The sequence below is a fragment of the Nilaparvata lugens genome, chromosome 7 (assembly GCF_014356525.2).
Source record: "Nilaparvata lugens isolate BPH chromosome 7, ASM1435652v1, whole genome shotgun sequence".
NCBI lineage: Eukaryota > Metazoa > Arthropoda > Insecta > Hemiptera > Delphacidae > Nilaparvata > Nilaparvata lugens.
Window position 1 is genome coordinate 46,905,325 of NC_052510.1, and position 19,530 is coordinate 46,924,854.

The following is a 19,530-nucleotide window of genomic DNA, read 5'->3' on the forward strand; positions in this document are numbered from 1 at the left end:
AGATACAGGCTAGGTCGTGGATGACGATGATGAGAAAGGAATGGACCTGGAACTCTAGGTGGAATTCGAGCCACCAGGAAACAATTTATAAACAAACGAAAATTGTATTCTGTGAAGCTCTTCAAGTGATCATGCTGTTCAACAGGGGTGACAGTTTCATATAATCTTATAAAATGTATCAAATATATCTATTGAACAATAAATATTTCCAATCAATGAGCAAAAAAAAATATATTCGTGAAATATATAAATATATTCTCAAATAATAATAAATTTTTGAACAATTCCCAATCAATGAGCCAAGAGCTAGTCTTTCAGAAATGAGAGGATCGTTCAAAATAGCACCACACGTGAGCTGTTGAAGAGAGCAGCTGAATTCTAATCAGACGTCTCCTCCAATTAGACAAGACAGGAGCCAGCAGAGGTTGACTGGTGAGTGAGTGGTTACCGATCTATATTAAAAGCAGCCGGTGGAGGTTGACAATCCACGCGTTATACGGCCGTTTCGCCAATCAGTCAACACCGACGAGGCTATAAAAATTGAGTGAAGAACGATACGCGTCAGGATTTTTACCAATAAGCGGCGAGGGGCCGGCAGTACAGGTGAGAGGGGGTAATAGGGAGGTGGAAGCGCCGAAGAAGAACTCCAAGAAGAAGGAACCGGTAAGTTCTTGAACAGATTCAGTACCGCGCGGACTATCCACTCAACCGTGCGGGGTTCTTTCCTAGTACGAAAGCTCACGCCGCGTCGCTCGTTTTACACCGGACGTTTCTGTATCAAACCGGCGGCTTTTAGCCGCATCTCACCGCCATCATTTATTACTCCCACAAATGACTCACCTCTTAACACAGTTTTGATAAGCCCCGAAAACCCCTTGGTGATAAGAAGGTGGTAGGCGCCTTCAGGCCTACATGTGGTGCTGATAAAGGAGGAACACTGAGCACTGAGTGATTTTAGTTTCGGTTCAATATTATAATAGTTGTAGCAGGCTAGTGTTGTATGCGTGTTGTGACTGATAAGGGCATTCAGTGACTTGAACGCGTTTTAGTGACTTTGAAAGGCGGAAATCACGGTCTCAAACTGGCGGCCAATAACTCAAATCATACCATGTTCACCCGGTGAGTAAATTTGAATTATATTATTTGATTGATATTGAGGTAAAGCAAACTACCGTATTTATCACACTTACCTTGATTTTCGCTTGAAATACTTTATTTTGATTGTTTGCATTAGTTCAAGAGCTCATTAAAATTTGCTTAATGGTGGCGTTATCTGATTAATACTGATACAATGCTACAATTTTATTGAGCATCCATGAATTGATTATGTAGTATACACGAGAAAGCTCATCTACATGGAATTTTGTCAAATATAGGCTGAAAACTATATACAATGATTTATAGGTTATGTACATAATATTCGGTATAATTTCCTCACGAGAAACATTGATGATAGCCTACTGTAATCCGTATATTAGCTCCCTGAATGTAGTGTTCACTGGTTTGAATTCCAATTGGTCAAGAATAATAATTATTCTACTGATTTGTACAATCATAGGTTCATCAGGTTCCGTTCTATTGAGTTACTTCTTGAAATTAATAGCTTATATGTAGGGAGAAATCATTACATATCATCAACCCGAGATATAAACAGTCATCAATTTACAGATAAATTTGTTTCTTCCATTCTGTTGAAAGAATTCATAAATATGCTCTCAACGAAATTCGGTTGATACCTGCAGTTGAACGTTGAAGTATTGTACAGAGACATATGGGGATACGCAAGTTTGCTGGAAGTAAATTTCAAAGTCTATCCAAGTATACAGTCTTTGAGTTTTTCAGCACATGCTTTCTTATTCAATGGTTCGAATTCTATTATTGCTCTCGTTAAATCTAGATCCCTTCATTCGCTTATTCGGTTCAATTTTGTAATATATTGCTTAGAGCTGAGATTGTATAAGTTTTTCCAATTTCGTTTTTTACCTATTTAAATTTCAAGTATCAGTAACTGTTAGAGAAGCTGACACCTATGAATGGCTGATATTCTGATATTATGATGAGGATGTATGCTTTTCCAAACTCATGATTTTATATTATCACAATTGAACTATGATTTGGACTAGCAGTAGGCAACTAGAAATTTTGCTTTGTGTAATCCTGAAAATCAATCTCTACACTTTTGATGGAAATGATGGTTTATTCTAAATTTAAATCTCTTCAATCTCAATCCCATTGAGTCTAAACATTCAAATGAATGCTTTTTTGCTGTGAATCTTTCCTAGAAAAATTTATAAATGTGATTTATCGCGTTTCGCTTGTCAGTTTTAATTGCTCAGAGCTTAGAAAATTCAAGTTCACAATTTTTCTACAACATTCAATAGTGTTTCAAACAGTGGAGTGGTGATCCACAAGACTCTCCGCAAAAGCTATGAGCAGACAATTCCTGATAGAATTATTTTATCCCGAATTACATGAATTTTGCTCTAAAGCTCAATGATTTTTTTTATAGTATGACATTTTGAAAGAAGCAAATGCCAAGCCATACAAATACACAGAATTTGATGAGTTGTCTTGAGGAAACAAATCGGAGATAATGGGAGAAACAGACAAAAACTAACATTTTTCCAAAGATACTCGTGATTTTGTTTCCCCTTAAACTTAATATGACACTGAAGCACAGCATTCTTCCAATGAATATTTAAACTTACTTGTATACACGATGGATTTTTCTGAATAATTTAATATAGAATATTATTGAGGCGTATTATACTACCTCAGTTCGGTATGAGAGAACATTTCAGTTCGAGAAAAAAAATGTTTCGAAATAGCAAACCGCATTATTTTCTCAATCACTGTAGGCCTATGCTGGCAGAAAAAAATTCTGTTGATGAGAATGCTTCGTGAACAAAATATTATAATTATAGGCTACTAACAAAATAATTCATAATAATGTAAATTGATGGAATAGAGAGAAGGAAGAAAAAGTAATTTGATAGAATATAGTTTTCTCTTGAATAATAAGCAAGCTCATGTGGTGAAAAATCTGTGCTTGAATTGTATGTTGTATGTGCTGAAAAGTTTACCACAGTTATGGAATTTCGGCACTTTGATCAATCATTGATAAATAATCAGAAATGTTAGTAGACCTACTAATATTTTTGTATTCAAATTGTTATCACCAACAGCTCACTCCAGTGTTCGAGTATGTAGGCGAATCACCTCATAAGAAACGAGAATATGCACAAGAGTCAATCTCCCATTTCCCATAAGATGAGCGACTAGAAATTTGTTTGGATAGAGACTACTTATCTTCCATCTCTTACGAAAACAAAAAATAGCAGCCACTCGTGCACTGTTATCTATGCTGGCTCTGGCGCACAATCTCGTCCCGTTGAACAAGTTGCTTCTCGCGGGTGGATGGGCGCTGGGCGCTGGGCGCTGGGCATAATTGAAGGCATAATTATTCGAAACACACATCCCAGCTGGATAATAAAGATGGTTAGGGGGAAATATTTGTTTATAAGGCAACGGTGAAAATTTGACGCTAATGGTGTATGGTCAGTTGGACCCGGTTTGAGTGTGTGTGTGTTATGCTTGCATATTATACGAGACACGTAGCTAGTTCCGGCTGCCGCTGGTTCTTGGTGAGTTTTGTTTTCATTTGGACCATTCTCCCGAAGGGCATTCGCATGCAAGGATTATTAGGAAGGTCGAAAGGCGATTTGGTCGCTCCAGTCACCACTTCAACTGTGTGCGTGTGTGAGTGTGCTTACTCACACATTAGTACAAACAAACGGCTTAGAATACAAAACTTAATCGAAGCACGTGTGAGAAGTTCATGTGTGCTTTACTTTGGTAAATGATTTCACTGATTGAAAGGATTCAATTTGGGTTGACGTACTTATAATGCTGAATTCAATTGAAAATAGACAAGTGATACTGTGAAACTTGGACTAAAATAATGTATACTTGAACAGTTTACTTTGGTAAACAGTGATGGTACTGATTGAAAGGATTCAATTTGGTTTGACCAAGATATAATGCTTAGATTCAATTGTAAATAGACAAATAGAAAATATACTCAATAGATTCAATAGAAAATAGATAATACTAATAGTGGTACTTTGATAGACTGGAATAAAGTGTGCGTGTATCTTGAATAAGTGGATGAGATTAGTGGCTGAGATATGATGGATTTGTGTATGCGGAATCTATTGGATTAGAAAATAGAGTATGAATGGAATATAAGATAATAATAGAAACTGAATATGCGGTTCTGATGTTGAGAAGAAACCAGAGATTTGGTTTTGTGGAAGAATGGAATTGACAAAGGAAACTCTACTACTCCACAAATAAAGCTGCGTTTACACCAAAGTTATTAACAAAATGTTTATTTCTCCGTCCTTACAGATTCTATTAGAATGAACATAACTTATCATACACATGATGTGTTTGTCAAGTTCCGTTCAATCTGGTAGAATCTATAAGGACGGAGAAATAAACATTTTGTTAATAACTTTGGTGTAAACGCAGCTTAAGTGTTTACCAAAATTTACTAGTTTTTACCAGACAGGAGGCAAGAAAACATTGATCAACCTAGTATAAATCATCAGTAGTTGAAATAAAAATAATGCTAAAGCTACTATTATTGGTAAAATAATCTCACTTCTATAAGAAGAAGGGGAGACATACAATTCGAGACAGTACAATGATTCCAATTCGAGTTGTTAGTTCGAGCTATACATCAATAAATTATATCAACTATTTTTTGAAAAAAAAAAAACGAGTTTCCCCGTTAAAACTTCGTGATAATGGTTTGTCTAATACCGAATTTCATTCGTATCCATTCGGAGTCTTAAGATTATTAATGATAAATCATCATGATTATAAAGCATTTCAAAAGACGAGTACGGATCTTTAAGAATTCTGTGTGCTTTGTGAGTTTGAAAGGCGACTAAGAAATTAGTGGAGGACCTTGGCTATATTCTTCGCTGATGACGTTTGGAAGGTCCCCCATTAAATTCGAGATGAGCTCAACTTTTTATCGAATATAATTACTTCATTTTATTTCAAGATTCCAAAACCAGTTTCGGCCAAAAGTATTCGTCCTTATCACAGACGAATCTGGTCAAATGATTATCTGCTGGATGGAAAACACATGTAATTGGAATCCTGAATACCTGAATATCAATATTATTACTCAGAATTTTGTTGGTGCAAAATTGATTCAACATTAAGATAGCAAGTTAAATGCTGACATTGGAGCGTTATCGAAATACATATTGTTAGAAACCAAGTTCAAAAGTAAAGTTCGTCATCCATAAAAAAGCAAAATTATCAGGTAAAAAAGGATGAGAATAGTGTGAAGGGGAGAAAAACGTTGAAACTTCCATTCATATTCTATAAATCCAATAATAACAATATTTAATACAGTAGGAAATGTGATTGATTCATTTACAATAATGTAGTTTTTGAAGACTGAGATTGATTGAAGGAGTAAGTTATACAAAATGTCATACACCAATATTATGCACTTGCATGGTTTGATGTGAAGAAGAAAACGATGAGTGAGCCACATGATATGATTTATTTATAAAATAATATTGTATTGTCCTTTATTGGATTAATCGTGGAGAAAAAAACGTTGAGTAGGCTAAGCCACGAGATAGATAATTTCATGGATAGAATTTATTTATGAAATGATATTGTATTTTCATCTATTGGATTGATTGTTTAACAAATTGGTATTTTTATTTAGCTGCTTCATTGGTCATATTGCATGAGGTTTTCTTACAAAACCTCATGATTTAATTCTCCTCAAATTTAGAAGTGAATAGATAATCTCAGATTTATTGTTTACTAGCATGTAACCCGTGCTCCACAAGGGTCAATTTTTAAAACTTGACGTTATGAAATCTTGAATAATTGAAAATAGGCTTATAACCATCCTCGGTTGATATTAAGAATCTAAAATCTAAGAGCAAAATTTCATTTTAATCAGTACAGTAGTTCAGACGTGATGATGCGTCATTCGTGAATTTCCTATCTTGTACGTGTATAAGCCAGTTCTTTCTTCTATTATAGTATAAATAACCTGTAATGCGTGGTGAGAAACATAAATACGAATCATCCCACATGCTGTATGGTTCACATGTTCTCGCTTTGTGAAACAGAGATTAATCAAATTCATTGTTGCTTGGTGGTCCACTGGCGATTGCAAATAAGAAGCCTTTTGCGTATGCAACATCGATGTAATCATCTCATTAATCGTCACCTTATCGAGAATTATCCCTGTAGTTTCTCTGCACGTTAAATATGGGAGCTTCACCTTTAACGCCTTTGAATGGAAGGCACCTAAATTATTTCGCTCGCACATCAATTGCGATGTTAAAATACGATAAACCATATCAACACCATCTTTTTGAAAGGGCACATACCTTGAATAGAGAGGACCCAAGTGTGATATTCAAATAAGGTTCAAAAGAGTCAAACAGGAGAAAGCCATAGACGAATAATTTGACTCTATAACTCCATGGGCAATCCATTCTATATTAATAATGTGCGGCATATATTTGCATCAGTAATTAAAAGAATATCTCATCAGATATAAATCTTCGGTTCCTTGAAGGAGAGGATGGTCGCAGTGTATCATCATCACATTAACATAAGATGTTTTAGAGGGACCTTACTTAGATTTTCGGTTCAACTAACACGATCAAACCTTTTACTGCCGTGAAGCATGTTGCTATCACGATCTGATAAACCTATAGAATGTCATGTGACCAATTGCTAGAGTTAAATAATGAGACCAAATGTTGTAGATATTTTGAATAATGGAATATGTAAAAGGTTGAGGTACTGTTCCTCCTTCAATAAACGTTTTTCTACTTATTGGAAAATATCTTCCAAATTGTACTTGTCAAAAATTAATTATTGTTTTATCAAGATTGATGTAGAAAATGAAATATTGTGCCTGGAATGTCATGTGACTAATTACTGGTTTAAAATAATGACACAAAATGTTGTAAATCTTTTGAATAATGAAAACTGTTAAAGGTTGAGGTACTGTTCCTTCTTCAATAAACATTTTCACTTATTAGAAGATATCATCCAAACTTTACTTGTCAAAAACTAATTATTGTTTTATCAAGATTGATGTGAAAAATAGAATATTGTGCTACCCTCATAACCATTTTAAACCCTCACTGAATAAAAATGATTTTTATGTTGACAGTATTAACATATTAGTAGATTAATAACATAACCTATATTGTTTAATAGCACACATTGTAAAAATATCTACATATTGAACCATTTACATATTGTAGACAGTAGTCTATATTGTAAGGCAATGACTGATTACTAAATTATTTCCATTTATGTATTAAGTTTGATTAATGTTTAGAGATTGATTACTTTAATAATAAATTATCACCATTCACTCGTACAAACATCAATTTTAATTAGCTACTTTCCTTTTTCAACTTATAAACTCTCCTACATTCTTGTTTATACTTTCAACTTACCAAGTACTGTATTCAGATGTGCTATCACATAATTGCCAGCCATAGATGGATGTGTGGAGCAGTCTATATATTCCTCGTTGATGTTGATGCTGCTGATCAACATTACCCCCCTTCCTTCTTCTCACTTCCCCTCAACCCCCAACCCAACACTTCGGACAGTTTTCACGCGCCATTAATTCCTCCTTCTCCCCTTTCTCCTCCTAATTCTCCTCCTTACCCCGTCTCTTTCGCGGGCAGAAATTTATTGGCGTGTAATGTTGACGCAAATGTCGTTTTTCGTTCTTTACCCGATTTTGTTCGTGGTTTTCGTTTATTATTTAATATCGGCTATTACATTGCGAGTGGCCGCTAACTATCATAATTTGAAGAGCGAGTTTAGATAACGTCTCACAACATAAGAGCCGATTACTGAGATGATAATGATGTTCTAACCGTTGCCCGAGTCATTTGCCCGAGCACCGACGATTATTTTTTACACGCTCCGTCAACTATTACTGGCGAGGAATTGATTACAAGTTTGTTAGCACGTGAATTATTGAATATTATTAGAAAATAGAGGGCTCGACGAGTGGAGAGACTCTCTGTACTTTTCTCATGTGAGATGTGCGCGTTCCATGAGCGTGCGTGTGTCGAGTTTAATGGTGTGCGTCGAAAGGGTTCATTCCCCATAGCTCAGAATAGACAATCTAGAATAGAACAATCGAGTATGGAGGTTTCCTCTGCCCATAGGCTTCAAACAAATATAGTATTTCAAAAGTTGTAACTACGAATTTGAATACAAATACAGCACAACACTTCTTAGTACAGCCTTCTTTTCCAATGTTCATATTACATCACCTCTATAAATATTGTATTGCTAAGTTTATTACAATGTTGCGTTAGTAAATAGATAATATTGAAATTGGAAAATTGAGATTACTTATCCTCTTTATGCTTATTCGTCCACAACACTTGCAATGTTATGAAGCTTCAAAATAGAGGAATCTATCTATACAATTGACATGCTAATTTTTCTACTAGTCTCTTCGCAAAGAAAGAGTTCTATTAAGTACATGAATCATAGTTGCTGTGGAATTGGCTATAGAAATGGCTAATGAAATACTGAATGTGATTCACTGTAATCAGTGATTTGTAAAGTAGGCCTAGAAATAGCAGTTTGAGAAACTCTATCATCTAAACTCTCAAGTTAATGGTTTTTTATGAATTTATATGGAATTTTTCCCCCAGAATTCAGAGCTGTGGTAATATATTATTTACTGCATAACATAATTATCCTCTAGAATGAACTCTTTCCTCATATAAGGCACTTAACCAATTAATCAATCAATCACCAACCTGTTGTAAGTTCGAACATTGATCGATTGAAATAGATCTGTCCATTTGCGAAGAATTGGTCGTTTATTCCACCTATAAACTTCATCTCACTTTAACCAGGTATACTGTAATAATTGCTCATGGACCATCAGATGCTGATCTAGATCAACTATCGCATTAAATGGGAATCTAAACAGAGTTTGGCGAGGTTAAGGTTGGAGATGATATCTCCCAATATTCAATGAACAAAGTGTGTTCAACCTTCCCAAGATGTCGAGACAGATCCTGAGACGGTAATTATTTTCCGAAAAGCACATCGCTCTGCCCCAACTGGTCGATATTCTTCACCGCCGTCCCTTATTTTCAACCTATCCATTTCCTCTAATAACGGTTAGCAATTAGGAAAAAGAGTTTATCTTCACCGTACAAGATAATTACGATAGCTGACTTAGGAGGCTGGTCATTACCTTTATTACGGTCTCAAGGGTAAAGTGAGATCAGTACATCAAATTATTTACGTCGGATCGTATTATAGGCGATATGTTATAATCATCCAATAAGTTTTCGAATTTTCCTGGCATACATCACAGGAATAAATCACAGATGCTATTTATAGCTATCACTATTGATAAAATAGTTATTACGATGCGGTAATACTCCATTGCCATTGAGACGTATATGAGGAACAGTGATTAATGATGGATTCTTTTGTTTGTGTCTTGTGCGCATGTCATGTGACTATGGAATTACTATTTCCTGACCTTCCTCAAAGTACTGGACTCCATTCTCAAGAGGAATACGACATTCATGTTAAGATTAATGGAGACTGCTTATATTAAGTTCTTCGATTGCAAAATGATGTATTTTCTATTGTCTTGTGAATGATGAGATTCTCTTGAATTACGATAGAACCTTGAAACCGTATCATAAACTCAACTTTATTCTAAACTGTATCATAATCGCAACTCTATTAGTATAATAGAATAGTAATGATAATCTTGGATTTTTCAGTTAGAAAAATAAATACAAAGTCTTTTCCCTCTAAATTTTGATATTAATTAATTTATTCATTTCATTGACAATTACAAATCATAATTATAATTTAAATATAATATGATTGGGAGAAGACAACAGGCATAGCCCAAAACTGTCTTCTCCCAAATTTTTACAAATAAATGTTTCAAAAAGAATAAGGTTAAGATTTCACTTTCACTCCAAAAAGTCCAATTTCCACTCCAAAACTAATGACTAAACTAAAAATTCTCGATATAATACTATTCCAATAATAACTACAATCCATGCCTATTATCCCCAACAGCAGATTTAAAAGACACATTTCAGATTTCATGTCAGCGATTCTAATAGTTTATTCAATATTCGTATTTACTACTATCCTGCTCAATCAACCCTCAATAAGTTGTCGGAGACATGCTCTTGACTATAGCAGGGTTTGATAATTTTTTTTTGTTGAATGTTGAGAGTTCAAATCGGAAATCAAGTTTATTCTAAACGGAATCGAATAATGAACCAATCAATTTCCACTCCTGTATTCAACCAGCCAATTGTCGAGAAATGAGACTATCTTTGAGTTGTGACCAAAATGAAATGAAATGAAAACTTTCCTTATTTGGTAGAGTTATGACTTTTTAGTTCTCTATAACACTCAACGTTGGAGCAAAACCTCAACCTTTAAAACCGTGAAAATTATCTGGAGCAGAATGTTTCAACACTAGTGTAGGTTTTATGATATCTTACCAAACATATTGAAGGAAAACATTCATCTTATTCTTACTTTCCATCATCTTCAACCTTTATAATAAATATATTCATGGTTCTCTATTGTAGCTGAGCATGTATTCTTTTGAAGAATAAAACTGTAAATAATGAAATCAAAGGCAATTCCTTTTGTTAGCTGGAGGATCCAAAGGAGTGAAAAATTGACGAATTATCATTAAAATATTACCAGCAGTGAGCCTCATATTTCCTATTTAAAACCATCCACCTGAGTTAATAATATTCATTAGAACATATTCCGATATAATATTACAAAAAAAGTCCACAGCCAGTACAACAATGAAGCAATTAATCAATCGCATCGGAGTCGAAGTTTATCTTGATTTATTTCCATAATTTGTCGTGGAAAGTCCAGACATCGAATCAGGTTTCGAAGAGGAACAATATGGTTTAGAGTGATTTCGAAGGCAAGTCGAACACGGGAGTATAAAAAAGTCCCATACTAGTATTATGTGGGTAGGTAGGATGGTACATGGAGGTATGTGAATGGGCGTGTGTATTTTTAAATATAGGGTGGCAAAGGCAAAAGAAGAAGCATAAGGTGGTGAAGGAGTGGTGGGAGGAGGTGGTGGTGGTTGTAGTTGTGGTCAAGACACGTGCTTCTTGCTTGAGGCAAGAGTGAAGATCACCAACAAGAAATTTTGAAGACGACCAAGTGGGCTTCTCTCCTGGTGTCCCACCTTTTATAATATTATACTGGCCGTACAAACCGGACATCAGACAATACCTGTTCGCCACTCGGACAATATTATACTTACTCTTCGAGCATCATCAATCCCAGTCGATGGCTGATAAAAAGTGACCTTGCCAATAGCTGGTGCTGGACTGGCTTGGGTCCAGACCATTAGCATGGCCGTTTCTACAATAATCATTAACAATAAATTGACAGTGCTCACAATCTTGATGCAAATGTTGAATATGACATGTCGGGGGAAATTCAGATTGGTGAATTAGTACTTGTAAGGATTCCAACTTGGTCAACTTGTTAAGATTAGTCAATACTGTTAATGGGTTAGTGAGATAGTAATATACACGAGGAGTAAAAATTAATAAAAACTTGTAGTACCCTTTATTATTAAAAACATCAAAATATTTCAACGACTGGTTTCGACCATAACTTGGGTCATTTTCAAGTTGAAATTTCATAAAAGTGAAGTGTTTTTACGAGGAGTAAAATACAAGAGCTAATACGAGCGTCCAAGAAATGATGAGTTACATGATGAGTTAAAAGAAATTTCTCGTAAAAGAACCAATTCACATTTTCCTGCTGTTTACAAAAATTCTTTGTGAACTGTATTGAGACGCTGCTTGAAATACAGTATGTGAAAATATTATGTGTGGAATAATTTGAGATTCTGAATGAAGGATAGAAACAATACTGAAAGCTTGGTTTCATTATCCATATGGAGAAGAATTGCCCACAGTTCTCCACAAAAAAAGTGTAGGTATGAGAATTATTGAGAAGTTCGTTACAGTATGTTGACTGTAAAATCCATTTTTTTTTAAGTGCTACTCGCTGAAATTTTGATAAAAAACCGTAGAACATTATCAGTTGCGGATATTGATGCAATTTAGAAATTTCATTTGAAATTCTGTACTTATCCTTATTCTATTATTATTATTCATATTGGAAAGATGAAAAGGTTTTCGAGAGCGTAGGCTATATTATCTAGAAAAGTACGAGTATAAAAAACATGGAAAATGTTCCAGATGAAACTTGTAGGCAAATTAGTGAGCTTTAATTTTGTATCGTACAATAATCCAACTAATTACCTAACAAGTGCATAGAATCATTAAAGACGCATTATGTTCAAGATATATGTGAGAAAAATGTACTTTCAAACCAACCTCACCTCCTTAGCAAGGTGGTAGAAGTGAAGACTTTTGATATGTTTACCTCCTTTACACTTTCCTTAGAAGAGCTGCGGGGTCAATAGTTGTTCCAAACTTTTCCCTCTATAAACTTTCTTTGACTGGACTATATAGTGAGTTTCCGATATATAATAGGTATTTAATATATAATAGGTGTTTCAAGTTCACACTTAGGACCGTTCCACAACTAATAAAATATTCATTGCATACTAAATAATACTGGGGAAAGCTTTGGTTTATCTAGATGCAACCAAAAGTTTTATCTAGATTCTGCCCGCTGCATCTTGCTTGTCTGAAGAATATAGGTAACAACACTTAAATGGGGAGGAGTTAAAGTCTGGTACTAATAATGGGACCAGATTCTTTCACCATTAATAATTTACACTCCGAAAAAACAATTGACATATACGGGATCGGTTATAGTAGGCGACTTACTAATGAACTGTTGCAATACTACAGCTCAGAGTATTTGATATTAAAAGCTTTTTAGTGAACGACTATCTCTAATGAGCTCTAATCACCTTATTTGAATGGTCAAATTCTATTGAACAACTGTAATAAAAACACTCATTTCAAAAGAGCCTGAGTTTATTCATTTGAACAGTAGGTACCAGAGTTCACACATTCCAACATTAGTTCACTCATTTCAACAGCACAGTACCTGAGTTTGGGTTTAATAATGAACATTAACGTTTAGTGAAGCATGTGATGTAAAAATGTAAATACTGTGAAATTGTTCAAATTTGCTCCTTGTTTTCAGTGAGTCCGGGACGATGATGTACGAAGAAAATCAGAACAGGTGAGTAATTGGAATTGAACGATATTTTAAAAGGTGGAATCCCAAAAATTAGAAGATGAGAAACGTTCTTTCACACTTATATTCCGTTGGTTTTCAGTCTTGTAATGAAGTGCCCGATGATGTTTTTGTTCAAAAATGAGTATACTCACCTTGAAAGCTGAATGTACTTACTCGTAATTTATGAGCTTTGCAGTGATTCAGTACTGACCTATAAGGCTATAGGTCTCGCCATCTCTTATCACCATCATCATCATCTTAGTTATCATCATTCACCATAAGAATCTTATAGATGTTACCATAGACAAATATTATAAACTCTATTATAGATAGACTCTATATAGTTTTTGACTGTGATAGTTAAATTCTTCAACTTTGTATTTTCTTTTAATGAATAATGATAATTGTCTCAACATATTGTATGTTTTATGACAATAAACAATGATTTGAATTGATAAATCAAATACCTATCCACTCTCCACTATTATCAATACCTACTATTACTTAATAAGTAATACTAGGTATTGCTATTATCCGCGCACTAGCCTAGAGTTTATGTGGGCTTCACCCTCAGCAAAAAATTCAACTTTGATCATTGCCATGCACAAAACCTATTGCTTATTGCTTAGTTATTGTTAGAAACTTTATCAACTGAATTCAGTATGAGTATTTTGAGAGCGAAAAAGATAGGTTGAATAAAATTCTAACCTTGTCGGTTTTTTTCAACAAAGGCTGCTGTACAATTTCCAATAGAATATTTGGTGGGCGGATCCCACATAGCTGCCAGCGGTCCCTTACCCCTCCCCGTCCTAATCGCATTCAAAATCAAATTAGTTATTACGTTCTCTGTATACTTTTTATAAGAAGAAAATGTTCGTTACAATATAAGAATGCATTTATCTGATTGAATACAAAATACAGGCTAGCTAATGCATTATTTGTTGTCAACAATAAAATTAACAATGGGAATATAAATGTAATTTATCTACAAATATCTTTTCACAGCACCTAATTGATTAAGGATTACTTTGCTAGAAGGAATTGCTGTACATCGATTGTTCAACCTTCTGCATGTATGCTATAAAGTGTAGTTCCTTTAGCCTGCAAATATAAACTATGTGGTCCTCAAAATTATCAGTTTCAAATCGTATTCAGTTCATCTAAAATTTATTATTTTTGTAATTCACTTATCATAAAAGTTTCAATATATTATTCCATTCAGACTGCTAGAATACTGTTCAATAATTCTTCTAGATTGAACAAAACACAGAGTATCGAGTAAGAAATCGAAAATATTTGAACAAATATTTAAAAATGTAGATGCCCTGTCCAGGCAAAAAAATAATCAACAGATAATTGATACTATGATTCAATTATCATGAAATCAATATTGTTTATTTGATTCTATTTATGAGTACGGACTTGTTTTTAACAAATGAAATTTATTTTATTTGAAAGTGAAATCCTAAATTGAAAAGTTTCTACACTCATCTTAATTTATATTCAACTTTTCCATAAATAACACAGCACAAAGAAGTCATACTTCTTAATTCTTCTTTGAATACTTTAGCAAACAATTCATGGAAAAACCTTTCTTGCATCTCGATTGAACGCCAGTATTCCCCAGTTTTCTTCCCATTGTCCTCAAACATCTCATTCATAAAACAAACGTTTCTCAAGTCTCCACCCCTCATTCTCAATAATGATGGGCTAGTGTTTAAAAATCAATTACAGTACGTGGTGCGGCTTGTCAGAATGTAAATAATGCGGAGGAATAAAGGAACTTGTAACGGTGTGGAAGAAGAAACCAAAAGTTCCGGAAATATAGGCGGAGAAATCGAAAGAGAAAAACGAGAATAACAAAGAGAAAAACTTACAATAACAAACACAACGTTTGTGCTATACTCAAATAGATATACAAATAAGCATATCACGTACATGAGTACAAACAATTGACTCAGTAGGCCGCAGTAACCCAGGTATACCTGTACTTTATAGTGGGGTGTATACTATAGTGAAGTTAGCCGGCCTCAGTGCTTCAAGATTTTTGGTCAGGCTGGTCACGTGTCGTGTCGTGTCACACGTGTCACTCACATGGGCATGAGTCACACGTTCTGCCACTACACGCCGAATGGGACACGATTAGCAATACGCACTGACAAGCTAATATCCACGTGTCATTGATTAGGCGAGAAAGTTTAATTTGTAATGTTTAGAATACAAAAATATTGTTGGGTTTGAAAAACTTGTATTTTTGAGAAACTGAGAGAGTCTGGATTCTAGGAAGTTCCAAATGGCTCAGTTCTTAATGTTATTTGGCTGTGTTGCGAAACTTCACGATAGATTATTTGCTAAGGAGAAGCTCAGGAGAGATCAGAAATCATCATTCGTGCTTATTGATTGCCTACGAGACCAATGCAAATGAGGCCAGAGTATAACCACGGAGAAAATAACTATAGTTACCAATCTAGCTAGTGTATTTTCTTCTATAGTATCACTAAACTGACTGACTATTTTACTCTCTTCTTCCTAGAAACAGTAACTAGAATTTGACAGCATTAAAAGTAGTTTTGTTTCACTGGAGTATGATACTGACATATCTTTCTAGAGAACAAATCAACTGCAGATTTTTCTTTAAATTTTATGAATTTAAAGAAAAGTTTTTCTATTATTAGAACTTCTATGAATTACCGTAAAGGAAATTCAATTGTGCCAATCGAATGTTCGAGTAAAGTATTTCTCTTGTTCTTGGCTTGACAGTGAGTTTTCTGCCCCTCATTCATTTTTCTCTCTGTTCTTCTTCTTCACTTCATACTACATTTTTCCATCTCTCATTTCAATCTTTTCCATCTTTCACATATATTGCCATGTATTTCATTATGTTAACTTATTATGAACTATTCAGATTGCTACTCTTTCCTGCACACAGGCATTTTGCCCATGCATGGAAAAAAATGTATATTATTTTTTATTTGAAATGTATTTTGTTTGTAACATGAAATAAATTTTATCATGAATACGTTATCTCTTGATCCTATAAATGATAAAAAAACCTTCTTTACTGTCATACAAAGGAGACTATCGTAGGATTTATTGAAGGATAATCGACACCCTTTTTCATCTCTCATTACATAGACAATATTGAACTCTTCATCCATCGTATTCTAAACTTAGACTCATCAACCTCATCATAACCTCAATAAGACTCTGTAATTTTCAAATTTTCCCATCTTTTGATAGATTGCTGGACCTAATCTAGTAATAAGCCACCTATATGACAAGAGTTGCTGGCGCATTGTGCAGGAGAGTCGATTTGACATCAAATTCATCATCTCCAGTGAAATCATTACTGAGGGCATTGACTGAAGCAAATGCTGCTTGCTGCTTGATAGCAGACGGAAATACGGCCTTATGCTCTGTAGCCAGTCACATTCACTTCATACTGTCAGCATCAGGTAAATGGGGAGCATCAATGCTATCATTATCAGGAATGCTGACAGTTTGAAAACCGTCCCTCCAAAATGAGATTGCCTACAAACTGGCAGCATTGGTTGAATGGGAAGTATTAATATTATCTTATGAGGATTGCTGCCAGTTGTAAGTGAGGTTCTTTGTCGGCGCTTGCCTCCGCAATAGAATAACACAAGTCGGCTTTCTGTTAGTTTTTATGATTATTAATTTGAGTGGTGACGTCGTAAAGATGCAGAAGTACTGGCGGCTTGCGATCAGGGACCAGCTCTGCCCAAATGCTCACAGCTTACTGGCAGCTCAGCCCTGTAATGACTGTTGAGCAGCCTTTACCACTCACTATTGCCAATACAGTACTGTAGCACATTTATTTGAGCACACATTACACATATCATTCACGTACATATACTGATTACTCACAAAGCTATTTTTTGTTCTACGTAATATTGTAGAGGTCTCATTGAATGTACTTCAAAATGTACACTCTAAATTCACTTCTCTATTCACAGTCCCGTTCACGATCTTATTCCACTCATAAAATTGTACAAACAAATGCCTTTTTTGCTGAAATTGTGGGGGGAATAAATATTTCTCTGCAAATACAGGAAATATCCCAAGCTTCTCCTACTCCTGAAGTTCATAACATTGCTTTTCTATTAACATTACCGTTCACGTATCATATTCCATTCATGAAATTGTACAAAGAAATGCCCTTTTTTGCTGAAATTGTGGGGGGAATAAATATTTTTCTGCAAATACAGGAAATATCCCAAGCTTCTCCTTCTCCTGAAGTTCATAACATCGCTTTTCTATTAACATTACCGTTCACGTATCTTATTCCATTCATGAAATTGTACAAAGAAATGCCTTTTTGCTAAAATTGTAGGGGAATAAATATTCTTCTGCAAATACAGGGAATATCCCAAGCTTCTCCTACTCCTGAAGTTCATAACATCACTATTCTATTCACATTCTCGTTCACGCATCTTATTCCATTCATAAAATTGTACAAACAAATGCCTTTTTTTGCTGAAATTGTGGGGGAATAAATATTTTTCTGTAAATACAGGAAATATCCCAAGCTTCTCTACTCCTAAAGGTCATAGCATGAATATTCTTAAATTTTGTATACAACAATGTTCAAGTTGCTTCTAAAGTTATATTCAAATATTGTTCAACATTGAATGGATAGAGTTCAATAGTTTATATAACTATCAGAAGTTGGCCTATTGTGCAAGTTATAGTACGAAACCACTGTGACTTTGAAGCTATATTGTATCCACAATTTATTGATGTGAACACTTGTACAATGCGGAGATAAATTTGACTGAATGTCATAGATTGACGAAGTTATTTCGAGCTCAGTTCTACTCCAACTGATAGATGATTTGTGGTAAAATATGATCAATTTTCACTATATTCATCAAATACTTTACGATGTTAGATCTGAACCAAAGCAATACGAATAATTGAGAACAGTATTGGGTTTCAAATTACCTTCTACTCACTATTGGTGAGAAAACAGTTGAAGAGACACAGAACTCAGTGTATGTATAGATACCGTGTAGTCCGCCTTCCCATTAAAAGCCCAATCAAAACGAGAAGATATATTGATAAAATACAAAATAATCCTTCCAAAATCCCAATCAATACGACAAAAAATATTGATAAAAATACAATATAATATTCATCTCAATATGTAATACAATAACTTAATATACATTCTGTTTACATTTATACTAACAGATTCGCCAATCACCAAACATATTAAATTTGGGTGAGAGTAAAAAAGGTCAGCGCTGAGAGAAAGAGTTCGGCACTCCAACCGGGTAATGGCCTCTCCCACACCTCCACAGTTGCCATAAAGAGATTCACTTAAATGTGTCAGCATTCCTTTTGAAACATCCTTGATGCTACCCATTCAACCAGTACTGACACTCCAAAATGAAAGAATCTAGTGAGTCAAGTACTGCAAGCAGTTGTAAAATTCAAAATAAACTGGCAGAATTCCTCGTCAAACATCATTGATGCTTCACAGCCAACTAATACTGAAAGTTTCAAGTGAATTAGTCCAGTAAGTCAAGCACTACAAGAAGTATTTCACTTTAAGTAGTCAGCATTGGTGGCTATGAAGCATCAATGATGCTTCTACAAGAATGATGACAGTTTATATTGAATTTCACAACTGCTTGTAGTGCTTGTCTCACTGGATTCATTCACTTTAAACTTTCAGCATTGGTTGAATGAGAAGCATCAAGGATGTCTCACAAGCAATGCTGACACTTTAAAGTGAGTCTAGCTAGAGTGAATAATTTTAAGCACAAGGAAGCTGAGCCAGTTGAGGATGCAAATAGCATTATGGAGATGTAGCGCGCTCGCTATGCAGTTATGCCCAGCTGAGATGGTATTATTCTGGGTTCCCCCGGGGGGTGTGGGTGGACGGGGGGAGACTAGTGGTGCTTTCCCACGCGGCTGCTGCAGTTCTTGTATCACCACTCAGCCCTGCGATGATAATTCGGAGCCGCGGATCGCGGATCTATCATTATTGGGAGTCTATCGACCAATTATTCCGTTCTTCTCAAAAGTTCGAGCACCATCCACTCCTCTCCATCACCCCGAAAATCCACCTCACTCTTCATCTTGCTCCATCCCCCGAAATCCGCCTCTCCATCCCCTCAATTCCGCCTCTCGCTCCATCCCCCGAAATCCACTTTCTTTGCTAACATCATCCCATGCAATTTAGCATGTTTTGCATTCATA

The 19,530-nt window shown here is 35.0% G+C and overlaps 1 protein-coding gene across 1 annotated transcript in view; it reads left to right on the top strand.

Annotated features, from left to right (window-relative positions):
- Positions 1 to 686: 686 nt before the first annotated feature.
- LOC111053897 overlaps positions 687 to 19,530 on the top strand; it is a 63,664-nt gene continuing 44,820 nt past the window's right edge. Inside the window, exons 1-2 of the mRNA XM_039431955.1 lie at positions 687 to 1,119; positions 13,267 to 13,305. Of these exons, the coding sequence (XP_039287889.1) occupies positions 1,109 to 1,119; positions 13,267 to 13,305 (50 nt within the window). The 5' untranslated portion in view covers positions 687 to 1,108. The remainder of the gene's footprint in view (positions 1,120 to 13,266; positions 13,306 to 19,530) is intronic.